The 24,962-nt window shown below is 33.3% G+C and overlaps 1 protein-coding gene across 5 annotated transcripts; it reads right to left on the bottom strand.

Moving 5' to 3' along the window:
* On the bottom strand, positions 3,851-21,541 carry LOC18602860 (myosin-6). Of its 5 annotated transcripts, XM_007034491.2 has the most exons (39): positions 20,972-21,541; positions 19,977-20,105; positions 19,488-19,631; positions 19,034-19,179; positions 18,785-18,944; positions 18,562-18,620; positions 18,285-18,444; positions 17,562-17,711; positions 17,331-17,467; positions 17,085-17,231; positions 16,874-16,975; positions 16,433-16,490; positions 16,243-16,344; positions 14,984-15,021; positions 14,726-14,852; positions 14,032-14,202; positions 13,810-13,941; positions 13,606-13,715; positions 13,398-13,464; positions 13,003-13,180; positions 12,689-12,894; positions 11,999-12,118; positions 11,584-11,682; positions 10,913-11,125; positions 10,643-10,782; positions 10,392-10,506; positions 10,272-10,292; positions 10,075-10,155; positions 9,789-9,959; positions 8,799-8,945; positions 8,398-8,571; positions 7,408-7,539; positions 7,243-7,313; positions 7,051-7,150; positions 6,812-6,868; positions 5,338-5,394; positions 4,732-4,812; positions 4,538-4,620; positions 3,851-4,420 (listed from the first exon to the last, which is right to left on the bottom strand). In XM_007034491.2, exons 1-39 carry the CDS (start codon positions 20,972-20,974, stop codon positions 4,306-4,308), a joined length of 4,503 nt encoding a protein of 1,500 aa, XP_007034553.2. In that variant the 5' UTR covers positions 20,975-21,541; the 3' UTR covers positions 3,851-4,305. The 5 variants fall into 5 exon arrangements, with proteins under 5 accessions (XP_007034553.2, XP_017975244.1, XP_017975245.1 ...); XM_018119755.1 differs by lacking the exon at positions 20,972-21,541 and having other exon boundaries at positions 19,977-20,117; XM_018119756.1 differs by lacking the exons at positions 19,977-20,105; positions 20,972-21,541 and having other exon boundaries at positions 19,034-19,169; positions 19,488-19,563.

The raw sequence follows: 24,962 nt of genomic DNA on the forward strand, positions 1-24,962 counted from the left end.
TGTATCTTCGTATTTGGCTGCCTACCCCATATGGCTTCAGATATAGAGATAGAGAATCAGATTGAAAAGAAAAATTATTGTTAAATATTTATGATCATGTTCATGTGATGCTTTCTGATGTCTGAATACTTATGCACCTCACTGGTTTATCTAATTACCTCAAAGTTGATGTTGTGAGTATATCCTGACATTTCTATGCAGCTGAACATGCTCCACATGCTCCACAAAACACCCACAGCCTTGTTATTTGGCAATTATTCCATTATTTCCATTACTGCTTAAATTTTTGAAATTGTTATTAGTTGAGTTATATAATGAAAGTAGCAAGACTTTGAATCCAACCCCTCAAACTTAATTACATCACCACCTCACATTATCCTTTTAGCTCAAATAATGTTTTACTCCTCAATATCTAAATTGAATTGGAAAAAAAAATACTCGTGTATAATTACTTATTTTTATGGAAAAAAATAAGAAAAATATAAGAAATTTGTATTCTAAATTGTATCATTTCATGTGTGTTTTTTATAGAAAAAATTCAAATTTTTATTTTTTTAAATAAAAATATATATTTATTATTAAGTCAATAAATATAAGTTATTTCGTTATTTTATTTGTTTGTATCTTCATATTTAGCTGCCTACCCCTTATGGCTTCAGATAGAGATAGAGAATCAGATTGAAAAGAAAAGAAGAATTATTAGTAAATATATGATCATGTTCATGCCATGCTTTTTGATATCTTATATCTGAATACTTATGCACCACACTGGTTTATCTAGTTACCTCAAAATTGATGTTGTGAGTATATCCCGGACACATCTCTGTGCAGCTGAGGATGCTCCACAAAACACCCACAGCCTTGTTATTTGGCAATTATTTCATTATTTCCATTACTGCTTAAATTTTTGAAATTAATATGAGTTGAGTTTATATAATGAAAGGAGCAAGACTTTGAATCCAACACCTCAAACTTAATTGCATCATCACCTCACATTACCCCTTTAGCTCCAACTATGTTTTACCCCTCACTATCAAAATTGAATTAGATTTATGTATATTGATGCTGTAATCCTTACTCATAGGCAGCCTTTTCTTTCTTATTTCGAATGTTCCAAAATGAGTTAATTAAAATTTTGTTATATATATATTAAGACAAAACTGATGAGATTATTTATGTCATTTTTCTAGAGTTCTCAAATGAAAATAAGTCATTCACCTAAAATTATGATTTGACCTAAACCTTATGATCACAACTTATTATCTCAAGTAAATAATTTTAAACACTTTACTTATTTTCATAGAAAAAAATGAAGAAAAATTTTTCTTTTCTAAATTGTATCATTCCATGTGTGTTTTTTATAGAAAAATATATAAATTTTATTTTTTTTGAATAAAAAGTATATATATTTATTATTAAATCGATGATATGTTCATATGCAAGTTGTTTTGTTATTTTGTTTTTTATATAATATTATAATATGTCAACTTCTCTGAAATATATATTTTCTAAAGTTAATGTGTATATATATATATATATTATATGACAAAAGAAGTAAATTTGCATGCTCCAAATTCAGAGAATAGAGTACAAGATGGCCAAAAAACTTTAAAGAAATGGGTATCCTTTATTCCTTTACAAGAGTGAAGAACGGGTTCTAACCCCCCTCAAAAACTGCCATTATATCTCTAATCTCGATGTTCTTTTAACTATACTGCTATTATTCTTTCTCAAATTGTCATATAATATATTTGACTATTTCATTTGCCTCAAATTTCTAATTTAAAATTTAAATAAATAAACAATTTGAAACTGCTTAAGTATTTTTTTTTAATAGTGAACGACTACATTCTATTTTCAAATTGGAAAAAAAAAAACAAAAAGAGGGTAATCTCTTGTTCATGTACTATGGGATATATACAAGCTTTGGTTATATCAAAGTAAATAAGTTCGGGTGTTAGAGTCGTGTAGCATGTTCTTAGTTAATGATTTATATTAAGATACTCAAATAATTAAAATTTAAAATTTTATTTTCAAAGTTCAAATGCAAATTTTTGCGAGTGAGATATGATTTACAAAATTGAAAAACAATTATCTTTTATTGTGTAGTTTAATTTTACATGGACCAAAATAAAATTAATTATTTGTAATTGACATTTTGAGATGGGTGATAAAAATTGTAGAATATTTTAAATAAAAATCAAAGTATGTAAATTGGCCATAGAACTCATTCATGGAGATCAAAAAGGAAGAGGAGAGATTCAATGTCCCTCAAGCATTATGAATAAAATGGTTTTGGAAACTAAGATTAATTATTCAGAAATGGATTCAAAAAGATTGTATTATTAAATATTATTAAAGTTGGTCCACCAAATCAATGGGCAGGTCAATGTACCTCTCAATGTCAAAACCCTAATACACCACCACGACTTGAGAAAAGTACAATCAATCATGAACAAAAAAATCAAACCCCAAAGTAACAGAATAAGATGCACACATGCACTTGCTATAATGATAAGTGTAGAATAATGCAAGTATGATATTAATTATGTGATATTGCAACTGACTTGATAACTGAAATAACTGAAATGGGGATTTGTATGTTATTAATTTTTATGAGTCAAACATTTGGGCAAGTGGGAAGAATCAGATGTGAGCATAGGAACGACATGTGAGATCACATGAATGGCGGAAAGAGGGAGACCATTGGTGAAGAATTAATGGTCAAACTCAGAGCTCTTCTCCATCAGAAATCAGGATACCAAACCATATGGCATGTGCTTTACCATTTCAGAATAGCAGGCCTCATGATATGATCCACTTTGGAGCAATATATAGTCCACCTGTTTTTTTTTTTTTTCCTCTTTATTCTTTTTTCTTATGTCTATATAATTACATGCAAAACAACAATCATAAATAGAATCTTATTTTTAATATTGTTCAAAACTTTAATGCAAAGTAAACTTGTCCCAAATCCCAACAAAATCTACCAAAAAAAACATATCGAAATGCAGAAAAATAACAAAGGAATCACTTAAACAAGGAAATACATGATTCAATTACTTCACCTTTAAATAACCCAAAAAAAAAAAATCATTTGTATACCGTCGCTCCCTCCATAGCCTCTTAAAAGCACTCATTATCACCGACTTTAATTTTTGTATAAATAAGAGATAGAATTTGCAGAGTGTTTGACTATTCTTCAGCTCCTACAGGCATTCTTCCTTGCGAGCCTAAAAAATAACTTTATAGATACGACAATTTAATTTACTGAATTGTATCCTATCACATCTGACATTTTTTTCCTTTAAAGTACAAACATATAAAAAATTAAAGAAATAGAAAAGATTCGAATCTTAAATTTTAATTATATTAAAAATATATATTTTAAGGATGAATTTTATTTTTTAAAAATTAAAAAAAATAATTTTAATGTATTTGAAGATTTCTCCGATGAATTCCACCCGTGACAAAATTGATCATAGGCCCTTTTCTTTTCCAATTCCATCATTAGACTACAATTTTTTTTTTTTTATTTCAAGAACTGTTTAAAATGACTTGATAAATACAAAGACAAAACAAAAGCTCACTTTCACTTCCAGAAAAAAGAAAGAGGGCAATATTTCCAAACTAAGATTGATCTTCAAAGTTAATGAAATCAATCCTAAAGAGAGAAAAAAATAGATGAAAAAAACGTTTTGCACTCTCGATTAGTACAACTTTTTTTTTTTCGTTTCTGTATGGTGAAAGGGATTAGGTCCCTCTATGATGAATAAAGTTGACACTCGCTATTCAAAAAAAAAAAAAAATTGTTCTTGTTGGACCTTTGTAAAAGTTCTCAACAAAAAAGTAACATAGAAACATCAATTATTTTGTATTCCAATTTTCAACAATGTGTATACAATGAATACGTGGAATCATTTTTAGCTATAAATACTTTTGCTATTTGTTACTTTGTACAAGATGAAAATTTGGATGTTGAACAAGCTTTTCCTTTTTTGGGTCGGCTCCTACCAGAATAGACTACATTAACATTTTCTTCCCCTCCTACCATCACTACAAAGAATGCTGACGAGAAACGACCAATACTACCTAAACACCCTAATGAAAATGGTAGAACCCTAAGAATTATGTTACATTTGGGGCAATGGATGTTACAATGAAGGGTAACATTTGTAGACAATGGGGCTCCATTTACAGTGAGGCATTGACACGAAGTTTGAATTTTTTGTTTTTCCTTCTATGACTCCTGACAAAAAATTGCAGTGCATCAAAAAAGAGAAAATGATGGTGGAACCGGTGCCTTTAATCCTGTAAAAATTGGAAGGCTGGATTCTCAATAAGTTCTGCTGCGGGTTTTACATCTGCAAATTCTTTTACTTGCAAGGAACCAGTAAAGTCCTCGACTGAGAAAGGAATGCTACAATCGGAGAGGATAATCAATTAGGACTCTGAACCATTGACCTTCAACATTAAAAGGAACTAAACAGTTAAAACTCTCATTCTGCTTTTCCATCTTTCCATTTTATTATCCTACCTGGAATCGTCATCCAACAGGAAGGAGCTGCCACCATCATCTTCGGAATCACCTGTCATAAGAAGTTTCATGCTGGAAATGACCTGCACAAAAGAAGAGGTGTCATACCATACTAACTAAATGAGAAAAAAACAATACATTTCTCAATAAAATTTTCGGAGAAAGAGATTTGTCTACAATTTGATGTGACTTACATCTGGTGAAACACTTTGAGTGTTATAGTTGTCATCCCTATAAAGCGTACATACCCTATAAAGTTGTTGAACACTCAAAACCTGGTGAAGGACACATAATGTAAGAAAAAGCAGAAAAATATTTCCAACTGTTCGAGAGCAATGTAGAAATATAAATACAAGCACATATATATTTACGAAATAGAAAAAGGAAACTTAATCTCAATATGTGATAAGCTTGGTTACATTTTATGTAACATTGACAATTATGGGCAAGACAACCTAACTGATAATTCAAGGGCCCCTTTCCCAATCATAGGAATCACACAGTTTTCAAATTCTGAAGAATTCCATATTATATATGGGTTCCATGATGAAAAGAAAATGCATTTATCCCCCTTGCCTTACCATTTTCACCTTCTTGAAGAACATGTTATTCAGATATCACAAATCCATGCCTCTCTTCACCATTACTAGTCAGTTTTTCTCCAGAAGAATGATTGAGTAGCACTAGCCTTTTAAATGACCTTTTCTTATTAATTTATTAAATGGAATGTTCCATGAACCATATTTGGCACCATGCCTCATCATCAGCAGAACTGTGTGTAGAAAGGAAAAGAGACTTACAGTACAAAGGTCATTTGTAATTTCATCATAGGATATTCTGGATTTTTGATGGATAACCTGGCAAGACAAGACCAGTTGCTCAGATTGGAGAAGTGAAAGAAACCAAAACATCAAATCAAGAGCAAGGAATAGTGGTTACTTCATAGCATTCCTTTTCATACTCCAAATAAAACCAGAATTTGACAGTAAATTAACAAATATATTTGCAAAAGAAATGCTAGGTACCAAAATTAGATTTCTTGAAGAAAGGGAACTAAGAATTGCAAGGTTAGAGGTTAACTATCCAGACTCCAGAAGTCAGAGACAATTTTGCACGAACTCAATGAATATAGCAAATTTCAAGATTTTAAATCCCCATTATAGATATAATGGATTTCACCCAGACAATGCAATCCAAACAAATTGAATATAAAAATCAAAGACTTCAGAAAATTCAACCTTATGCCAACAGATAAGGATAACTTGAAGAGCATTTCTCAGCTAAGAAATTAGCAAGATTTTCCATTGATGCTCTATTTGTTCCACTATAAAATTTTAAAAGAACTTGTGTGTGTGCTGGATCTGCTACAAGATTACGTGGAACTTATATTTCTTTATGCTGAACAGCTAAAGTAGTTGGATATAACTCATCACAACATCTTTCATTAGTTCTTTTCCAACTTGAGAAAATGAGTCCTAAAGATAACTGCCAAATGTTAATAGCAACATTACCACACACCCAGCCACCCCAACCCACATTTCCTCTTTTTATCTCAAACTTGAAACTCTATTTATGTGAAGGAGGGGAGGAAACACTCTGTGAACAGCATTAAAATTAAAATGTAATTACCAGACAGCTAATTCCATATTTTCACTAAATTAAAATGTAATTACCAGACAGCATTGCCAGTGTTGCCTCTTCTAAACAACAGGGGACAAAAGTTATGAGGCATATTATAAGTCCATTAGTGAGTGCTCAATGGTCCAATTTTATTTAGGTGTAGTGGATATTCTTGATTGGTAGATTATGAGGCATGCTATCCATCCTACATTATACAAGAAAAATTACAAGATACGTACAGGTCTAGCATTGTTTATGCAAAATACAAGCTAAGCTCATATCAAACCCGAATTTGCCAAGTCTTGAAATCCAAGAACTGATCATCTGTTTATAATTCCAAAATTTGCCACCTCTAAACCTCTATTTTAACATCCAAAAGAGATTGAGGCCAGTTTAAACCTTCTAAAGCCAATTGCAACTAAATATTACGAAGTCAAAGTGGCATGACCTTATCGAGGAAGAAAAAAAAAGCAGTTCAAAGCTTGCACAGTCTCAACCAATTTCATAACCCTGTGGTGATTAATTACCAGGCACAAAAGAGAAGAAAAAAGAAAAAAGAAGAAAGAAACATTGGACAAGAATTACATGTATACCTTCATCAGACCACAAGGGTAAAAGTTACCTAATGTAAAATGAAAAACTGCAGAAACCTACCAAAAATCCAACAGCTTGCCTTGTGTGTTTGAGTTCAGCCCATGATGGGCCTGCATACTGCAATTGGAGAAATCACCATGGAAAACCATCAGCTCTTAATATGAAATTTAAATGCTATAAGGTGCCACAACTAATAAGCAAACAGGAAAAGTTTTTGTTCGTGGAACATCAAACTTCAAACAATTTGAAAATTCCACCTTCAACAGTCATTAGTCAGAATTAAAAAAAAAAAAAATTACCTCTTCTTTCACTTGGGCACACCATAGTTCCAATTCAGCTAAGCCAGACTTCACATACTCCCCATTACTAAATGTGCAGCACTCTCGACGAAGAAGAAGGCTGTAGCAGAATATATTAACATCATATTTTGTAATTTATTCTAACAATCGTATCTACCGTAACAGGAAACTAAAAACGAAACAGTGATTTACCTATTGAAGAGTTGTACATTAATAAATGCAAAAATTTGAGTGAAAATTTTCTGAGCAAGTATTGGAGGCACCTGCAAAAAAAAAAAATCATAATCATAAGTGCATGATTCATCAAAAAGATGGTAATAATCCACTTTAATATCATCAAAAGTGCAAATTACATACAAAATTTTCTTTTAACGTGCAGAGGAGCCTGTCCAAGCACTCAATAATGCTGTGCCAGTGACTAGCAGGAGAACTATCGCCTTGTGACTCTTCAGACGTTTTAAAAGCAGTTCCCTTGGATGTCCTAGGCACCTGACTTGTAGGGTAAAGAATTAGCAAGATAAAGAAATTGCAATCCAAGATAGAAGTAATTGCTTCCGTGCATATAAGTAAGCATAGGAAATTAATTAAGGGCATTTTGCCACTATCTATTAACACAACTTTTATAAGAAACAACAGTCCACTGAAGCTCATGTAAGAATAATCCTAAACTGCTGCACAACACACAAATCCATACAACTTAGATAGCAATTCAAACTACTTATATGGCAAGATTAGCTATAACAGATCAGCACATGATATCCTCAGATAGAACCTAAATATGTAGAAAATGAGAAAATAAGCTTAACAAGTACAAATGTCAAATTTTTATAAAATTAATAATGAATTAACTTTCTGTCGATCAACAATAAATCATTCACTTTCAGAATTTCAATCCAAGCAGGCAGCAAGAAGTAAATTGTGAGGACATTGAGAGAGAGGAGCTTGTGTTAGTTACACATGTATAGAGCAACCAACAAAAGAAGATATGATGTTCACAAGAATAATTTAAGTGTGTAGAAACAAGAAATTGGGCTAAAACAATTTTTTAAAAAATGTGAGACTAAGATGAAATTAACTAATATTATAGCATGCAATGTTAATATTAACACACAACAATAACTTTCAGTTGATCATACAACAAATCACTCTTTCTACAAGTTCAAATGAGGCAACACAGCAAACTTATATTGTTGGAGGCATTACAGAAGGTGGGGAGATGGTTTCAAAAGTATGCCTCAGAAAAGACCACAATGCTTTCTCCTGTATATAGCAACTAACAGAATTTTGAAAGTTAACAAAAAAAGTCACTGGAAAGAATCAGTGATTGAAAAGCATAGCTCCCCATACCTGAATACAACAAGAAATAAGTGGCGACAAGTCCTTCTTCAGGTTGTCTCTAATGATTCCATATATCTTTTCTACATATGCTGTGAGCTGCTGCTTAAAAAGCAGAGCTGGATACTTGGCCTCAACCTGGCGCACTACACCAATTGGAAGATTGGCAGAAGACGAACGAAAACTCTGAGAAAGAACATCATATCACACAATTTTCCTGAATAACCTCTAGAATCATTCAACAAAAATATTGATCACAATACAAGAATTTAAAAGAAGCATTAGAGTATTTTGGTTCCATTTTTTTGGGGGGAGGAGGGGGGCTGGTGTATTAACGAAGAATTCAGACATATTTAAATCAGGACCATTTCATGCAAACAATTTAGAGAGATTGCAATGAATCATCTTAATACTTGGGTCATCCTTGAAAAGAATGATGTTGGAGCAGGAGGTTTCTGTGCTGCACTTGAACCAGAGGATTTCAAACTTCGTTGAAGCAAAAACAATAATGCAGATGTGTTCGACAGCCAATAAGCCATGTGATCATTGTTGTCCTGATCCTGCAAAACATCACATAAAATCATGAATGTTATATTTGATTTATTTATCCTTGTCTTTTCAATTGCTTAAACCTGCTCAATCGGAGAAACATAATTTAATAATCAGGGAAAGTAGTCCGACATAAGTCCCAAAGAGAATAAATCCATAATCCCTCCTGCTCATATCTGATTAATTGCTCCAACATAGTAAAAAGCATAACTGTATCTTCATTAACCCAACAAAAAAACAAATATAATTAAGGCCCCTAATTGCTTTTGCTACTTACTTTTTGCTCTCAAAAGCAAAAAGCAATAAAGGCATTTGGTGCAACAGTGAAAAATAAAAAAGGTAATAATAATAATCATAACAACAACAAAAGTTTGAACTAAAAATAAAATTGAGACTTGATGAATAACAAAAAGAACATCTGACTGGAATCTTTCCATTTGAATCAGTGTTAATTATTTTAGTCATTTTCTCAATTTTAACCGAATAAGATAGTGCCTTTTCTGTTTGTGTTTGCTTCATGGGAAAAAACCTACAAAAGAAAAATGAGCGAGTAGCAAAAGCAATATTGAAACTCATATTTTCTGCCCCACTTTTCCAAATACTGCTCTGTAATACTTGACATAACTTTCATCCATTTGGATAGAGAAGGCAAGAAACAAATATGTATTACCAGCTTTCTTAAGCTAACAACCTAGAAGGCATCTTCTTAATGTAGAATGAAATGTTCAAATTGCTACAATAGCTTTTATTGTAGCCAATATTACTGTAATATCTGCATCAGCAAGAAAAGGGCGGTTGATATTGATGACAATGATTTGAGATAAAATATGAGCTTTCTGCAATAAACAAGTTACCTCTAATGCAGAGCCAATCATCTGAATAAGACGATCAAATACATTTGTCCTTTCTGCTTCAAATGATCTCCAGTGGAGAAGGCATTTGTATATCGTAAATGCTGCAACAGGCTTTTCTTGACTGTATCCAAGATTCTGTGTTACACATTTGATTAGAGCGTCTACATTCTCCTGTGGCATGGGTGATACATACAACAAAAATTAATACCTAGAAATTTCACCCAAACAAATACTTGAAAACAAAAAGTAGAAAAGGGAAAATCAGTTCCATAATTTGAGTCCATACTTGTTGCCTTTCAATATGGGATCTTCTCAATTTACTATCTTCTCTACCAAACGTTTTTGATGGACCAGAACTCAGTTGTGCCTGTCAGAAAGAATGTCTATATCAGGATCATAGAAACAACAAAGAACCAAGTATGCAGATATATCAGATAAACTGAAGTAAAAGGCAATTATACAGTCTCTACGCTCTTCACTTACATGATGACCATTTTCCAGAGGCTGCAAGACCAACAAGGAAAAATAAGGAAAGTGAAAAATATTCAGAACCAATAAACCAACTTAAGAAAAGTAAGAAAAGCATATTTAAACATAGCTTACTGCAGATGTCGCAATTGACAAATGCTCTGACATTTTTCTACTAGGTGCACTCAGCAATGCTTGCTGTCGCAAAATCTGGTCCTCAGTTTCCATGTCCAAAATCCTCTCCTCGAGCCTGTTAAAAAATATAGACAATCATTCAGATGAAAGAAAAGCACCTCCAGTCAAAGATTGAAAAATCCAATTGACTAGACATTCATATTAACATAAACATCAAACTCATATTATTGCAGTTCAAAATAGGGATAAACCTCTGCATTGCAGTTTTTAGCTCAATTATCTTCGACTCTGCCTCCAAAGCCTGCTTTAGCCGCTCTTCACTAAGCTTGTTTGTTTCTTCATATTTCCTCTCTGTTTCATCAATTTTGTGTTCTAATGAACTTAGTAGAGCCTGCAATGGCATTGTGGCAAACAAGATTTCAAAAAACATTAAGACATGGTTACCAAATTTAAAATGACATCTAGCATGCCTTTAGTCAAACCTAAGGTCTTATTGAGAAGCAACAAAATTCAAACAATACCTTCAGCTGTTCATTTTCAGCAGTTAGTTTATTCATCAATTCATCATCAATAACAGGGACCTCCTGAATGACAGGAACTTTTTCAGCAATGCTCTTTGCAGCTTCACGCTCCTTGATTAGCAACTCCTTTGTTTCCTGAAACTCAACTTGCATCTTCTGCAAAGCAGATTGCAACTTTGCATTTTCCTGGTTTTTGGATTCCTCAAGGTCAACCTGCCCTCATAAATGAATCAGTTAGAAACAAGAAAATTTTGCACTGCTGTTTACAAAGTATATTTAAAACATAATAAATAATTCTCTCAGTAGCTATTATCTTTCTTGCATGTTTTGCTACAAGAAACTAAAGAAAGGCAGAATTGGACTAATTAAAGCAAGATAACTTGTGCAGAAGCATTATTAGTAGCCTTCTTATGAAACAATATTAAAATGCATCTGCTATCACAACCTATAAGAAAAAACAAACTAGATGGTAATTTAGTAAAAATGAAAAATCACCCAGAACTTTAATGAATCATAAAGCATAAGACATTCACCATAAAGAAATTCACATCATAGTTTATCACAAATTTTAACCAACAGGTATTGAAGATAATTTTATGACATCTATATGGAAATGTTATAAACCTATCAAGTTATAGTAGTGATATTATTGTTATTAAGAAAAGATCTACCCTCATTCGTTTTTCCAGCTGCAAGCGCCACGTTAGTTCTTCAACTTGCTTTTCCAGCTTACTTTTGGCTTCTTGGAGAGCACCAGTTTCCTTGGCAGCCTGCAGACAGACGGGGAGATTACAAGAGATGATAATTTCAACTGATGCAAGCAATAGAAGCAAAAAAGAGAATCATAATTCCATTTCTCAATAAATTGCAGTTAGCAGGGATTGATGCCAGATATTCCCTCACTCTTCTTCGTAAATTAATCAAAATGAGCAGAAAATAACATCAATATTCACATAGCAATAAAGTACATTAAGAAATATCATTATCTATGAAGAACTTGTTGAAACAAAAATATAAGAACAGACTCATGCAAGAAAAGATCATGAGCTTAAACTAATTCAAGAAATAAAGAAATGCAAAAATCACCATTTTTAGTTTCCGTAAGTCTCTACGTGCAACTCTTACTCTCCAGGCACATTGTGTGGCAATTGCTGCTTTCTTTAACCTCAGAAAATAAAGCCTGGCCAAGAATCGTCGACAATGACTCTGTAACAACATGAACTCACATGGTATCAGTATACTGATGTACAAATTATATAACAGAAGTTGCAACAATAAAAAGCATCAGCATTATTTCTTTTTCTGAACTAACCAGCATCATCCTTTATTGCAACACAACTAAGATAACTAACTAAAAGCAAGACTAGTCCTTGTTTTTATGAGTAACAGTTGAACCTAGAACCTAACTGAGCCCAATCCCACACTTTACAACCTAGGGCACCCCTGGGACTGCTTCTGCTCTTTACATTTACAACTAGCCGGAGGGCACAGTAGACTTTTTCTCCCTTTTTAATATTATTGTCACCAGCAGAAACTAGGTTCTACTCAAGAATGCACTCAGTACAACTTGATCTAAAACGAAGGAAATGCTTAAACAAGTAACAAGAATTAGAATACATTCTTATTTCTAAAGCCTACTAATTGAGATATTAGGGGGAAAATAAACAGTAACACAAGTAAAAAACAAATTCCTCAAGAGAAAGAATAAACCAAAAAAAAAAAGGAAAACTAGTGGCTACTAATTTTTCTTTAATTGGAAAGAATTTTTATCTTTACCTGAATTACAGTTGCAGCTCTTGTCTGCTTCCTGAACAGAAGCTCATTACGAGCAGTCATCCCACGCATACCTGCTTGAATGGAAACAGCTGAGAAGTACAACCTCCTGTAAGCTTTCCTTGCAAGAAACTTGCGCGAATGTTTTTGAATATTCAAACAAGCAGCTTCTCTTCTCATCCTCTCATACTGATGGCGTGTCACTTGTCCTGCAACCAGGTTAGAGAAAACAACAGGGAAAATAATCTCAATAGATAGGGCAGCAATTCCAACTGATGATGCAATTTACAAAATCACATATATAAAATGCTTATCACCACTACACAAGGCTTGAATTTGTATGGCGGATAACCGCAACAACATAAAGCGTTTACGACCCAAATATGTACGGACTTTTCTCTGTATAACACTTGCCGATCTTCCTAAAACCTCACTTCGACGTGCATCTAGTTCAGCCATCTGACCAGCCCTGAGAAAAACTTTTGTTTTACCAATCTGCAATAGCAGCAAATCTGTAAGGTACACTATTAACTGGTGGAAGAGCTTAGCAGAAGCAACAAGATCAAAATGCACTAGATGCCAAAACTGATGCGATCAGCCAGCAAGCAAGAGATGAGGACATACATGTATACACAAACTACTTAAGAAATACATGGAATGACAAAAACTGTACCAAAGTTATTTTAAGAAAATTTATGGATCCAAGATGTACCTGATAACCACTGAGGTTACCCTTCTCCAGAATCCTCTTGCTAGCAGTGACCTCATTATAGCTACCACTGAATAAGTAACAGATAAAGAGAGTTATGCATCTCATAGGTAATTCATAGATTCTAGTAACATAATTCTAAAGGATAAAAGATACACCTAAAATAGAAGTAATAATTTTGAGTTGCAAAAGAAAATCTTGGAAAAGCTACCTCCCATGGAGAACTTCTGGAGCCAATATGGCAAACCGACCTATAAATTCACGAAACATCTTTCGAGAGGGAAATCCAGCACAACTAATTCTAATTGCCTCCATCACTCCCTGGAATCAAACATGTATCAAAGCCATCATGCATGGACATACAGCAGGTTGCTTATCAGCAAAAGCAAGGATTGACAAAAATATCAAAACATACCCCACAACGAAGTTGTTGTAGTACATTATTGTTTTCAAATATTGCTGGCTTAAGAGCATTATTTGGCTTTACACAACGAATGTAGTGTGGTTCAGTGGCACTTAAAATCTCAAGCAAAGCTTGGAGTTGTTGCTGTATAAAGCACATTGTATGAGTGAAAATGAAATAAAACACATGAAGCATGTAATCTCCTTTAACATACACACTGAAGCATAAACAGACCTTGAAGCGGGAACCTATCGAGGAAAACTTTGATGATTTGGAAGATTCCTCAGGTAAAGGAGGAAACAAGCTTGATACAAAAGAGCACTCTGAAGCACCCAGTAGAGCTTGATGCTCTGGAACAACATAATCTTTGTTCTTATCCAGGAAGAGCTCAGTCTGGTAAGTCACCTATAGCAGAAATCCTTTCACAGTGAAAATTAAGCAATTTCCACTTAGATTTTCCAGAAGCAGATCTAAGAATCCTAGCTGATGTGACTATTTCAAACTAATGTTGAGACCATTTTTAGATTTATTTAAGTTCCAATGTTACCAGTTTAAGTACTTACAGAGCAAAACATAACAGTTTAATTTATTTAGGTTTTATTCGATTTGTTGAATCAAGGCTTTTAGGAGATTCCACATTTGCTAAACATGGATTGCTATGCGTAGTTCAAGTAGAAAGCTAATTGGTCCTTCTTGTTTAATCTAACCGGTTCAGAGCTGTGTTTATTAGTCAAGTTTACCTTCCTTTTTTAAGTTGGACATCATCAAATCCTGCTCGTATACGTAGTCATAATCAGCCAAGTACCCTATATATCTAAATTTAGTGGAGAATAACAGAGATATTTCCAGCAGTCTTATCTTTTAGCTTGCTATTAAGTGCCTCCCAAATGTGCTTGCCAAGATTTCCCTAGCGTAGTGAGAAACTTACATCACCAGCATAATGACAAATGGTGAAGTCTGTACGTGCCAACTTAGGCTTACTGAAGCGCTTATGGTCTTTAAAAGTCTGATAAAGCTTTTGCGCAAATGTCTCATGTGTTGATCTGGGAAACATACTATGAAAAATAACTGGAGTTATTGTCACAATCACAGGGTAATTGAAGCAAATGAATATTAGAATTAGCAATAATCTTCTTCAAATAAGTGGAAATGGCGATTTATCATTGCTATGTATTCTGATACCTACCAAGCCTCATCGAGAAGAGCTATGATGCCACCAGGTTTCTGTAAGCATGAAAATAAACATTAGTATATAAAAGTTCTATTACACATCATGACAAATTAATCCTCCTCCCCCCCACCCCCAATGTTTCAAGGAGTTCCTTCACAGCGTTATTTTCAAAAAAATTTATTAATTACAAACATCAATAAGATCAGAATATATTTTTTCAATTCTTTCAATGTTGATATTTTATTTAAAAGAAAGTTAAATAGGGAAGTGGCAAACATTTTGACATGGACGGAGTATTTCTTTCCTACAATAAATAAATTTCTGATAAAGAATAAGCAGATAAAGCATAAATACGGCAGAAGAATTAATGGCACAGAAGATAATTTCCCATCACAAGTAACTTAAAAACAGTCTAGGCATTAGTAAGAAACATGACAAGTACTCATAGCTTACGACTTCCAGTTAACATTGACTAAAGACAGAAACCTCCAGTTAACAACAAAAAATATACATGGAAAGATTTAAAAAAAAAAAAACTCAAAAAATTCTGATACCAAATCAATTACCATTTTCATGATTTACCTTCTAATAGAAAATTACTAAAAAAATTCCTGATCAATATCATGCAGGCTAATAAAAAGTGACTATAGCAAGGAGGCCAAGCGGTCTTTGTGTAAGATTCATCCAGACAACCCGCTCAGCTAGAAAGATGCATTTTCAATCTAAAAAGCATGGGTTTAAATTGACATTTTTTGATAAAAAAATTAAAAATAATTAAAGCTGTGTAAGGATCAAAATGAATTAATTAAATCCATTATATCACAATATGAAGAAAGACCAAGATCTAAAGATACCAAATTTATTCACCAAAGGTTCATGACAGAAACACAAACCTCTTTTCACATACACAAAAATATTATTATAGCATAAGTCAGATTTCTGGTGAAAAATCAAATCACGCTAATGCAGAAGAGGAACTTTTGAATCATAATAATTTTTTGCCAGCTGAATAATAAACATATTATCCATCAACCAAGGGACAACTGGGGTCTAGATAGAGAAAAAGGAACCACCCCAGTCCTCCCAAAACAAAAAAAGATTGTTAATACAAACATGGTAAATGCATAAGTATACATAGACACATAAACTCAAGATCATACATACATACATACATACATGTACATATGCAATTCAGCAGAGTTTGTCACATAATTGCATGTTGCAAGTGAGATGCTGGTCATACAATAACAAAAATAGAAGAAGAGGTAACATACCTTTTCAATAAGGTCAAGAATATCTTGATTATCAATAAATTCTATGTAACTCCAGTCAATTGCTTCCTTTTTATATTCCTCCTGCTCCATCTTAAAAACATGCTGGAAAACCACAGCATCGATTATGTTAAGCATAGCTTTAAAAGCATAAAAACTGAAAATATCCCTAGCATCAATCTAACGTGTAAACCTGATTAAAATGCTGCTGCAGCTTTTCATTTGTCAAATTGATACAAAATTGCTCAAAACTGCATACAATGGAAATTTCAAAAATTTAGTAAGCATTGACAGAGCCAAACTAAGGAATATGGTGAACAGTTCTGCACACTGTAAAACTTGGAAAAACAGACACAAGATGCAGGCAGAATGAACTTAAAACATATAGAATGCTGCAATCATCCGGAAGAAAAACTAAAAAATATACCCAAAAATTTCATCAGCAATAGTGAACCTACATGATCTTTTAAGGGAATCTTTCACATTATGGTAAATCACCAAAACAATTTACAGGTGCTTCATGGCCTTATAATATTGAATTTCCCTAACTAGACATCCCACTCATGAAAAAGGTACAGGATGTCATGAAAGAAATTTCCTTAAATGACGAAAACAAAGCATACCGGTTAAGCACCTGTTTGTCTTGAAACTCTCAAATCCATAAATATCCAGAACACCAATCAAGAATTTTGATTCCGGATCCTGACCAATAGAAACATTTATCTTGTCCACGAGCCTGGGGAAACCAAAGTGTAAAATGTTAAAAATTATAGATGAGTTGTGTTGAATCTGCGTATTTGTTTGTGCCTCTCCAGAATGAATCCATCTAGTACATTGAAACTTACCAGTCAAATAATTTTGAATAAACAATTTTGGCCAAGGCATCTCTACTGACAGCTGCTGCATCTGGATCAAGCGATTTTGTAATGCTCTCATCACGAGTCACAATAACACGTTTACACAAGGAGTCTTCAAGAGACTTTTTATCACACCTAAACAATAGAGATGTATTAGAATTTTTTGGCATTCACATCTATACATAAGGACAACAACATGGATGTCTAAGGACAACAGTTGTAATGACAAATTACATGAATAGTTGAGCTGCAGTTTTTAAATGGAACCGAGATTTATCATCCTTAGGTTCAGCAGCATCTGTTTCCTGTCCCTTTGCAAACTCAACATTTCCTAAATGTAGAATTGCAGCCACGACTCGGAATATTGCATCCTGAGATAGTAACACTCAAGCAGAGATTTAAAAGAAAAAAACAGAGACAAATAATTCCAACTCAAAAAATTATCTAGAATTCTAGATGCATTACCTGCTCTGCCTGACTGATCCCAACAACATCCATAGCTCTCCTAGTATCAAGATACTCCTTGGAATCATCTAAACCATCCAGCTCATAACAATTTGACTGGTTTAAATAATGAAAAGTTCGTGGATTTCCCAATTGGTACTTCTCAACATCCTGATGACATGTATTAGGAAATGTAACCAGAAAAGATGCCTCTTTGGTAACAAAAAACCAGTCAACAATGGCAAAGATGAAGCCTGGATGTTACAATAATAATTGACTCTTTTACCACAAGCTGTATCATGAGGCCCAAAATAGTTTTAGTGTCATGTTCCATTAACCATATCCTTTGCAAACCTAGACCATGGAGCTCCAGACATGGGAGCTATAACACATTTTGACATGGAAAAAGATCTACAGAATAACATAACCAGAATTTGATAACCCCAGCCAAGAGAACTTGAAATTGCTGCAAGCTAATTACTAGAGAGTTAATTTTGGCAACTTTAAGATCATCCCTTCGCTTCTGCACTACATTTAAGTCTAAAAGGATAATCAATTCCAATTATTGAGGCATCATTTGTGTTAAGGAAAACTTTATCTGAACAACAGATCAAGCTTAAGCTAGAACAGAAATTCTACTTTAATTAAATTTTCTTTTTTTTTTCTTTGTAATTAGCAATACAAAATAGACCTGAATTAATCTGTGAAGCTAAAAGCACAAAACTCAAGAAAAGACACCATTACCTCCGGCGGTGCAGCACAAAGCATATAAAAGCAATGATAGTTTCTCTCTGGATCAGACACTTGGCAAACACGAGATCGTTCTAGCAAATAAGTCCTGATTGCAGCTCCAGAAATTCTACCCCTTTGATCGAACTGAAGTTCCACAAACTTGCCAAAGCGGCTGCAGTTACATCATATTCAATAAGGGGCAATCTTTCATCAAAGAAAACAAGAGACTTGACACAAAAATCCTCAAAGCATAAGTAATAAACCTATGTCCTGATTATAGGTTTCCAACCTTGAATTATTGTTTCTGACAGTCTTCGCATTGCCAAATGCTTCCAGAACAGGATTAGACTACAAATGTAAGAGCAAAAAATTAGTAAAAAGAATATATTTTTTATTCAAGCAACCTCATTTTCCAAGAAGGGAGAGGAGGGAACCTTACATCCAAGAATGCAACATCAAATTCATCAATTCCACACTTTGCCAAACAGAATAAATTAAGGAGTTTGACCTACCTCCAAGACCTTCTGCTCTACAGACCGCTCCCCTTCCTTGTTAGCTCTCCCTCCCATATAAGCTAGATAGCGCATAAGCATCTTTGTACTCTCTGTTTTACCAGCTCCACTTTCCCCACTTACCAAAATTGATTGGCTTATTCCCTCATTAATCATCTGTCTGTTCACAACATTTATTACATTAATGATGCATATGAAGAATGCAGACAAACTTTATGATTGATAATGAGAAGCATAAAAACAGACTACCTGTAGGCAGAATCTGCAACAGCAAATGGATGTGGGCTCAGCTCACCCAAAGCTGCCCCTTTGTATTGTTCCATCATGTGATTGTCATATAAATGTGGCAGTCTTCGAAAAGGATTTACAGCAATCAATATGTTTCCTGTGTAAGTCTGGAACAAACATCAGCATATTTAGCTTCAACACCAATGCATATCTCTAAAAGAAATAAAACAGCCATACACAAATTAAAGCAACATATCCAACACTCAAAGGAATGTGATATGTGGAACATGATGTGAAAAAACCAACTTGAGTAACCAATGCCCAACTTCATAACAAATTAAACAAGACAGAAAGACATGCCATACAAGAAACATCTTGTGAAACAGCTAATCTAAGTAACCCCCGCCAACTTCGAACTAAATATAACAATGAAAAGAAAGGGGTAACAGGATGCAAATCAGGTGTTAATACTTACATATATTTCGTTAATATCGTATCTGCATCTTAAATTCTGCAAAACCCCAGGTTCATGTAAATATGCTAGCTTCGTCATATCATCAACACCGCATGAAGGAAATTCAGGATCCTTTGGATAGACGCTAGATGTCTTGGTCACAATCTACATAACATGAAAGGAATACAAAGCCACAAACCTGTCAAACTCCGATTTCATGTATTCAAACAATGACTAAATAAAGATAGAATTCATGGAGACCAGCATATCTATTGAAGGAAAATTGTAGCTTGAACAGATGATAGATGCTGTTAGATGAAGTGATGAACCATAATCTAAAGAAAATATGTTTTACCATAGAAATATCTAAACAGTGCACAGTATAAGTTGAACAATAAGTTGTAGACCAGCAGTTTCAAAAAGTAACCAAAAAAAATTATCTGTTTGGTTCTTGAACTACACCAATAAAAGAAAAAAAAATCAAAGCAAATCCTGTTAACAAGCACTCACCGTCTTCTCTGATGTACAGTTTACTTTAATCTCTTCCCCATTGATTTCTTTCACTTCCCCATCTATCCAAGCTACCTCTGCATCCTCCACCCAAACATGAGATCCAACAATAATATTGGATGGAGCAACCTGTGAGGCCATGTGAACTCATTAGCAGATCAATGTGAAAAACAATGAAACATAAGAATAAGTTGTATTTATGCAAGTAGTTATATAAGGCTATCAAAAATCTTGTACACTACGTTCTGTAACCACCATCAGCTGTCACATTGGAAATACTAATCTTTGGTTTTTATGCATCTCACCCTACCATTCTCTAAAACAATTTTCAACATCTGTCCATTAACAAGTCAAAAATTAAAACCATTGTGATTTGGAGGTCATGAAACATGATCTCTACACAGAACAGAGCTAAGGCTGTGAACATCTAACCCTCTCTGAGCTGCCATTAGTTTTAGTAAACTAGCTACTTATCGAAAGGCAAGTACATTATGCTAACGCTGCACCAGGAAAACTTATTAGATGAATTGCACTAAGCAAATTATGACAGAGCCACCTTTTCATTAATTTCAAATACAAATATCCAGGTTAGTAACTATCCATCAAGAATCTTACCGACTAAGAAAAAGAGAAATGCAGCTCCAGGAACTGGAATTAGTTTAACAACACAAAATTTTCTCATAAGAACAGTTTGTTACAATGAATATTTTACACAATAAATAACACAAAACCCAGTAATTCACTATTAAATGATGCACATTTCTAAATCAATCCAAGAGCAAAACAGAGGAAACAAATAGCATTCAGAAAAAAAAGTAAAAATAATTTTAACTTTGATTAGTTCATTGGAGCTAAATAAACTACCCTTTTTATTCACGAAACTGAATCTAAAATTAACAAAACAACTAAACGGCACATTTAACTATAATGCAAATACATGAAAAGATTAAATAAACTTGAAAACAAATAAAATCGCACGGGAAACAAATGCAGACCATTGTTTCTGATTCGATTCAGATCCGAGGCAACCCTAGATCCTTCCACGAACCAATGCGCAACGTATCGACATTCAAAATTTTCCTCCAAATCTCTGCCTCTAATCAACCAAAAACACAACTTTCACACTCCTCGCTTCCCTATCTCCTTTCTCCAACCGTACCAAATATATTTCCTCCTTCTCTCTATAACTGCAGAGACTTCGTTATTGCAATGTCCTTTTTTCCTTTTTTTTTATTTATTTCGTTTTTTCTAGGAAACGAAGGGGGTGGTCACATTGAAGGAAAGTGCCGTTGCAGAGAAAAGCTATACAATGGCAGACCTTTAAACCCCTCCTTTCCGCCAAAGCAGCGATCCAAACTCTCCCTCCTCTTTGCAAGGTTTTTTTCTTTTTTTTCCTTCGCTTTCTCTCTGATTTTCTCTCTCGCTTTGTTTTTCCTCTCTTTCTTTTCTCCCTCTCGTTTTTGGTTTTCCTCAACGACGTGAACGCGTGAACTGGACAGCAACGACACGAAATTCCTAAACTGTCCTTAAGTTTGGAGGATTTTTGCTCATAGTGCCATGCGTTGTGTCGCCATAACGTTATTCTCTTCGACGGCTCTAGCTAAATAAACCTAACTTATTTAATACCAATGCCCTTTTTAAGCCCAACCATTTTTTCATCTTTAAAGGTTTTTTGTCTTTTTTACATTAACGTAGTTTACATAAAATACAAGTAATAAAAATAAAATAATTCATATTATTATTTTTTCGTTCATGTACATAATGTGTATATATATTATATATATATATATATACACATTATGTATATATATATATATATATAAAGATTAATTCAAACTTTGATTGGATGATTTTTTAATTATTTTTTATTTTTTACTTTTTACCTTTTACTTTTTACTTTTTACTTTTTCCTTATTACTTATTTTTTATAAAAATAATAAAAAAATCAACAAAAAAACCTTAATTTGTTAACCCAAAACATTTTCTTATGTTTATATTCTATAAAGTTGTATTTAGGTTTTTTGTCGGATTTGACATTAATTACAGATGAGATTGATCTTGCTTCTATAAATAAAAATCTTTCTCTATTAAATAGAGCTGAATTTTGTGTTGAAATTAGTGTACTTGTAATAAATAATATCAAATTTTATTTAAATTTTTAATAATGTGAGATATCCTTTTAGTGATATTAGAGTCGAAATAAACTCACATCAATATAATTCTCTTGTGCAATTGAATAAATAAAATGTCACAAATTTCATATTAATAAGAGATGAGATATGTTTTTAAATTTATAAATAAAAATATTATTTCATTTAATAGATATGTCATTTGAATTAAAAATATGAATTTATAATAAATATATTAATCTAATAATAATTAAAAAAAACAAAGGTTAACACATTATTCTAAATTCTTATAAAACATATATAATTGAAGTCATCTTGAGATTACAAAATGAAAAAAATCAAAATATGCAAATTGTAAGTTATGATGATATGATTTGATGTACATATAATTGCAACTTGCAAAGTTAGATTTGTAATTTACTTGAAAAAAAAAACCTTTTATTCATCACTTTTCATGCATATAATATGAGTATATCTTTATATTCGAATTCATTAGGTCAAACGAAATGATCTTTTTTTTTTTTTTTTTACTAAAAGTAAACATGCTTTAACATGTTAGGATCATTTCCATTCCATTTTACCAAAGGGAAAATCATCATGTCGAAATCCATGTCCCACTTTGAATCATTGATAATCAAAAAATTGAAATAACTACGATCATTGCAAGGATAAGGATAGAACACGTGCCGCTAATCGTATTTGCTCTCAAGCACTTGGCAGGCAATTAAATGCCCTTTACTACCCACGTCGAGACACTCATCGTTACTGTTATTGTATTCACAAGCTTCCCTTCCGCTTTCCTTTTAGGAATGCGATCAGGTAAATACAGTTGCCCCAAAATCGGCTCCAATATTACTAACAAAATCTTATTTCGTTTATTAAATTCAGATTGAAGCAACATAATTAAAAAATTCAACTTAAAAAGTTTGAAGCACCAATCATAAGAACAGAGGGATGTATTTACCTTGTTGTGTCTACAATTGTAAATACAATTATGTATGATGCCCGCTGTGCTAGGCTGTCAGCTCATTTCCTCTGTACTTCCCAAATGCATGATGGAGAATCCTGACGAAATGCTAGCCTCATAAATATGCACGTCCAAGGATCCAAGTCCAACCATGAGTCATACTTTCCGGCCTACTGTGGCCCGTGGGGGACCAGACTTTTTATCGAGTCCAGGCTCCCAGGCCCCAGCTCTCAAACGAGTTAACAAGAGCCAGTTCACCTTCATCCTCTTATCCCCCACCAACAAAACAAAAGCCTCTAGATCAAGTCTTGATCATGTATGGTCATTGGGCATTGGGTCAGTGAACATGAATGGCAAATTTGTTATTTCCTCGAGTATGTTGGGGCAGGTAAAGAACAAAATTGTTCCAATTTCGTTGCAGCCGTTTTAGGCCACAATACCTGAGTGTTTGGTGAGTAGAAGGCTAATCATGGGGCCCTTTAACTCTAGTGATGAAACGATCCAGATTTACTATTTGATTTGGCGCTCCACTAATTAAATTATTTTCGCTACATCCGGAGTCCTTTTAGGTAATATTAGCTCACTTCTCCGGCCTTTTCGACACGTTCTATTGTCGTTTTATGATGACGTGTAGCGTGGGCCACCTTTGCTTATTTGTGATCCCATAAATTTGCGGCAGATTTAAGGGAAGGGGAAGGCTTTTTGTGGGGTTGACCACCGTTGCGGACGCTGCCAGGTAAGTATCCCCAAGGCTTTCGACTTTCAGTAAGAAAATGAAGGAAACAGATAGACATTGTTTTTTAGTATTTTATTTAATTAATGTTGAGGGTTATAACACTGACACGTGAACGGGTCGATTTTTGCCACGTCTCTTGAATGTGCGGTTAGAGTTTCGATATTGCCATTCAAATTGTATTCCTTTGGAATCGTTAAATTTGGTGATATATTATTACAAAAAAGCTAAAGACTTTTGATTGGTTTCAATTGTAATTTTTATGTGCAATTATAATATCAAATTTGGTCCAAAAGCATAATTAATTTTAGTCTCATTTTCATTGAATTTCTAAGATGCCGTTATAGCTTGAGCTAGTAGGTCACTCGTGCTATGTGTTTGGAGTATTATATTTTTTTCATAGGTTTTTTTAGTAGGAATAATTTTATTTTAAAAATAACACACACGTATCATTTTAATTATATATTAAAATATTTATTTTAGAAATATTTTTACGTTGGGTATAAATTTTTTTTATACTATTTTTATCACAGGATTGTTTGGAGAAATCACCTCTATATAAGAATACATTTTTTGAATTCTTCCAACTCCTTGGTGCGACACTTTAAATTCTTCATAATTTTAGGATTTTTTTGAAAATTATCATTACAAATTTTTATGAAATTTCTATCATTGAGAAATTTTTAAAATTATATTTTATTTTTAATCTTTTATTTATTGATTTATTTACCTAATAAATTATTTTATTTTGATTAAAAATATAAACAAAATAAAAAAAGCATTATATTTCACAAATAAAAAACACTTTTTTTAATTGAATTCGAGTTTTGAACTTATTATGAAAAAGTAAAAATGAATTTGGGCCAAACCAAGTGGGTCTATCCATCAACAGCCCACTCCCATCTCCTCCTGCTTTTTCTTTTCTATTTTGTTAATAAAACATGATGTCGTTTAGCTCAAAACCCTAATCATCGTTTTCTCCTGTCTTTTCCCTCACAAAACCCGCCAATTCTAACCCTCATTATCTCCCTTTCCCTTGCTTTTAGCCGCCTCTCTCTGACTCCTCACCGCTGACGTTTTCGCTGTTGGTGGTTCTTTCTTGCTGCCTCCCTTTTATCCTTTTCTTTTTCATCTTCTTTCACGATTTCTTTTCGGAT

Source organism: Theobroma cacao, chromosome 4, assembly GCF_000208745.1.
Source record: "Theobroma cacao cultivar B97-61/B2 chromosome 4, Criollo_cocoa_genome_V2, whole genome shotgun sequence".
NCBI lineage: Eukaryota > Viridiplantae > Streptophyta > Magnoliopsida > Malvales > Malvaceae > Theobroma > Theobroma cacao.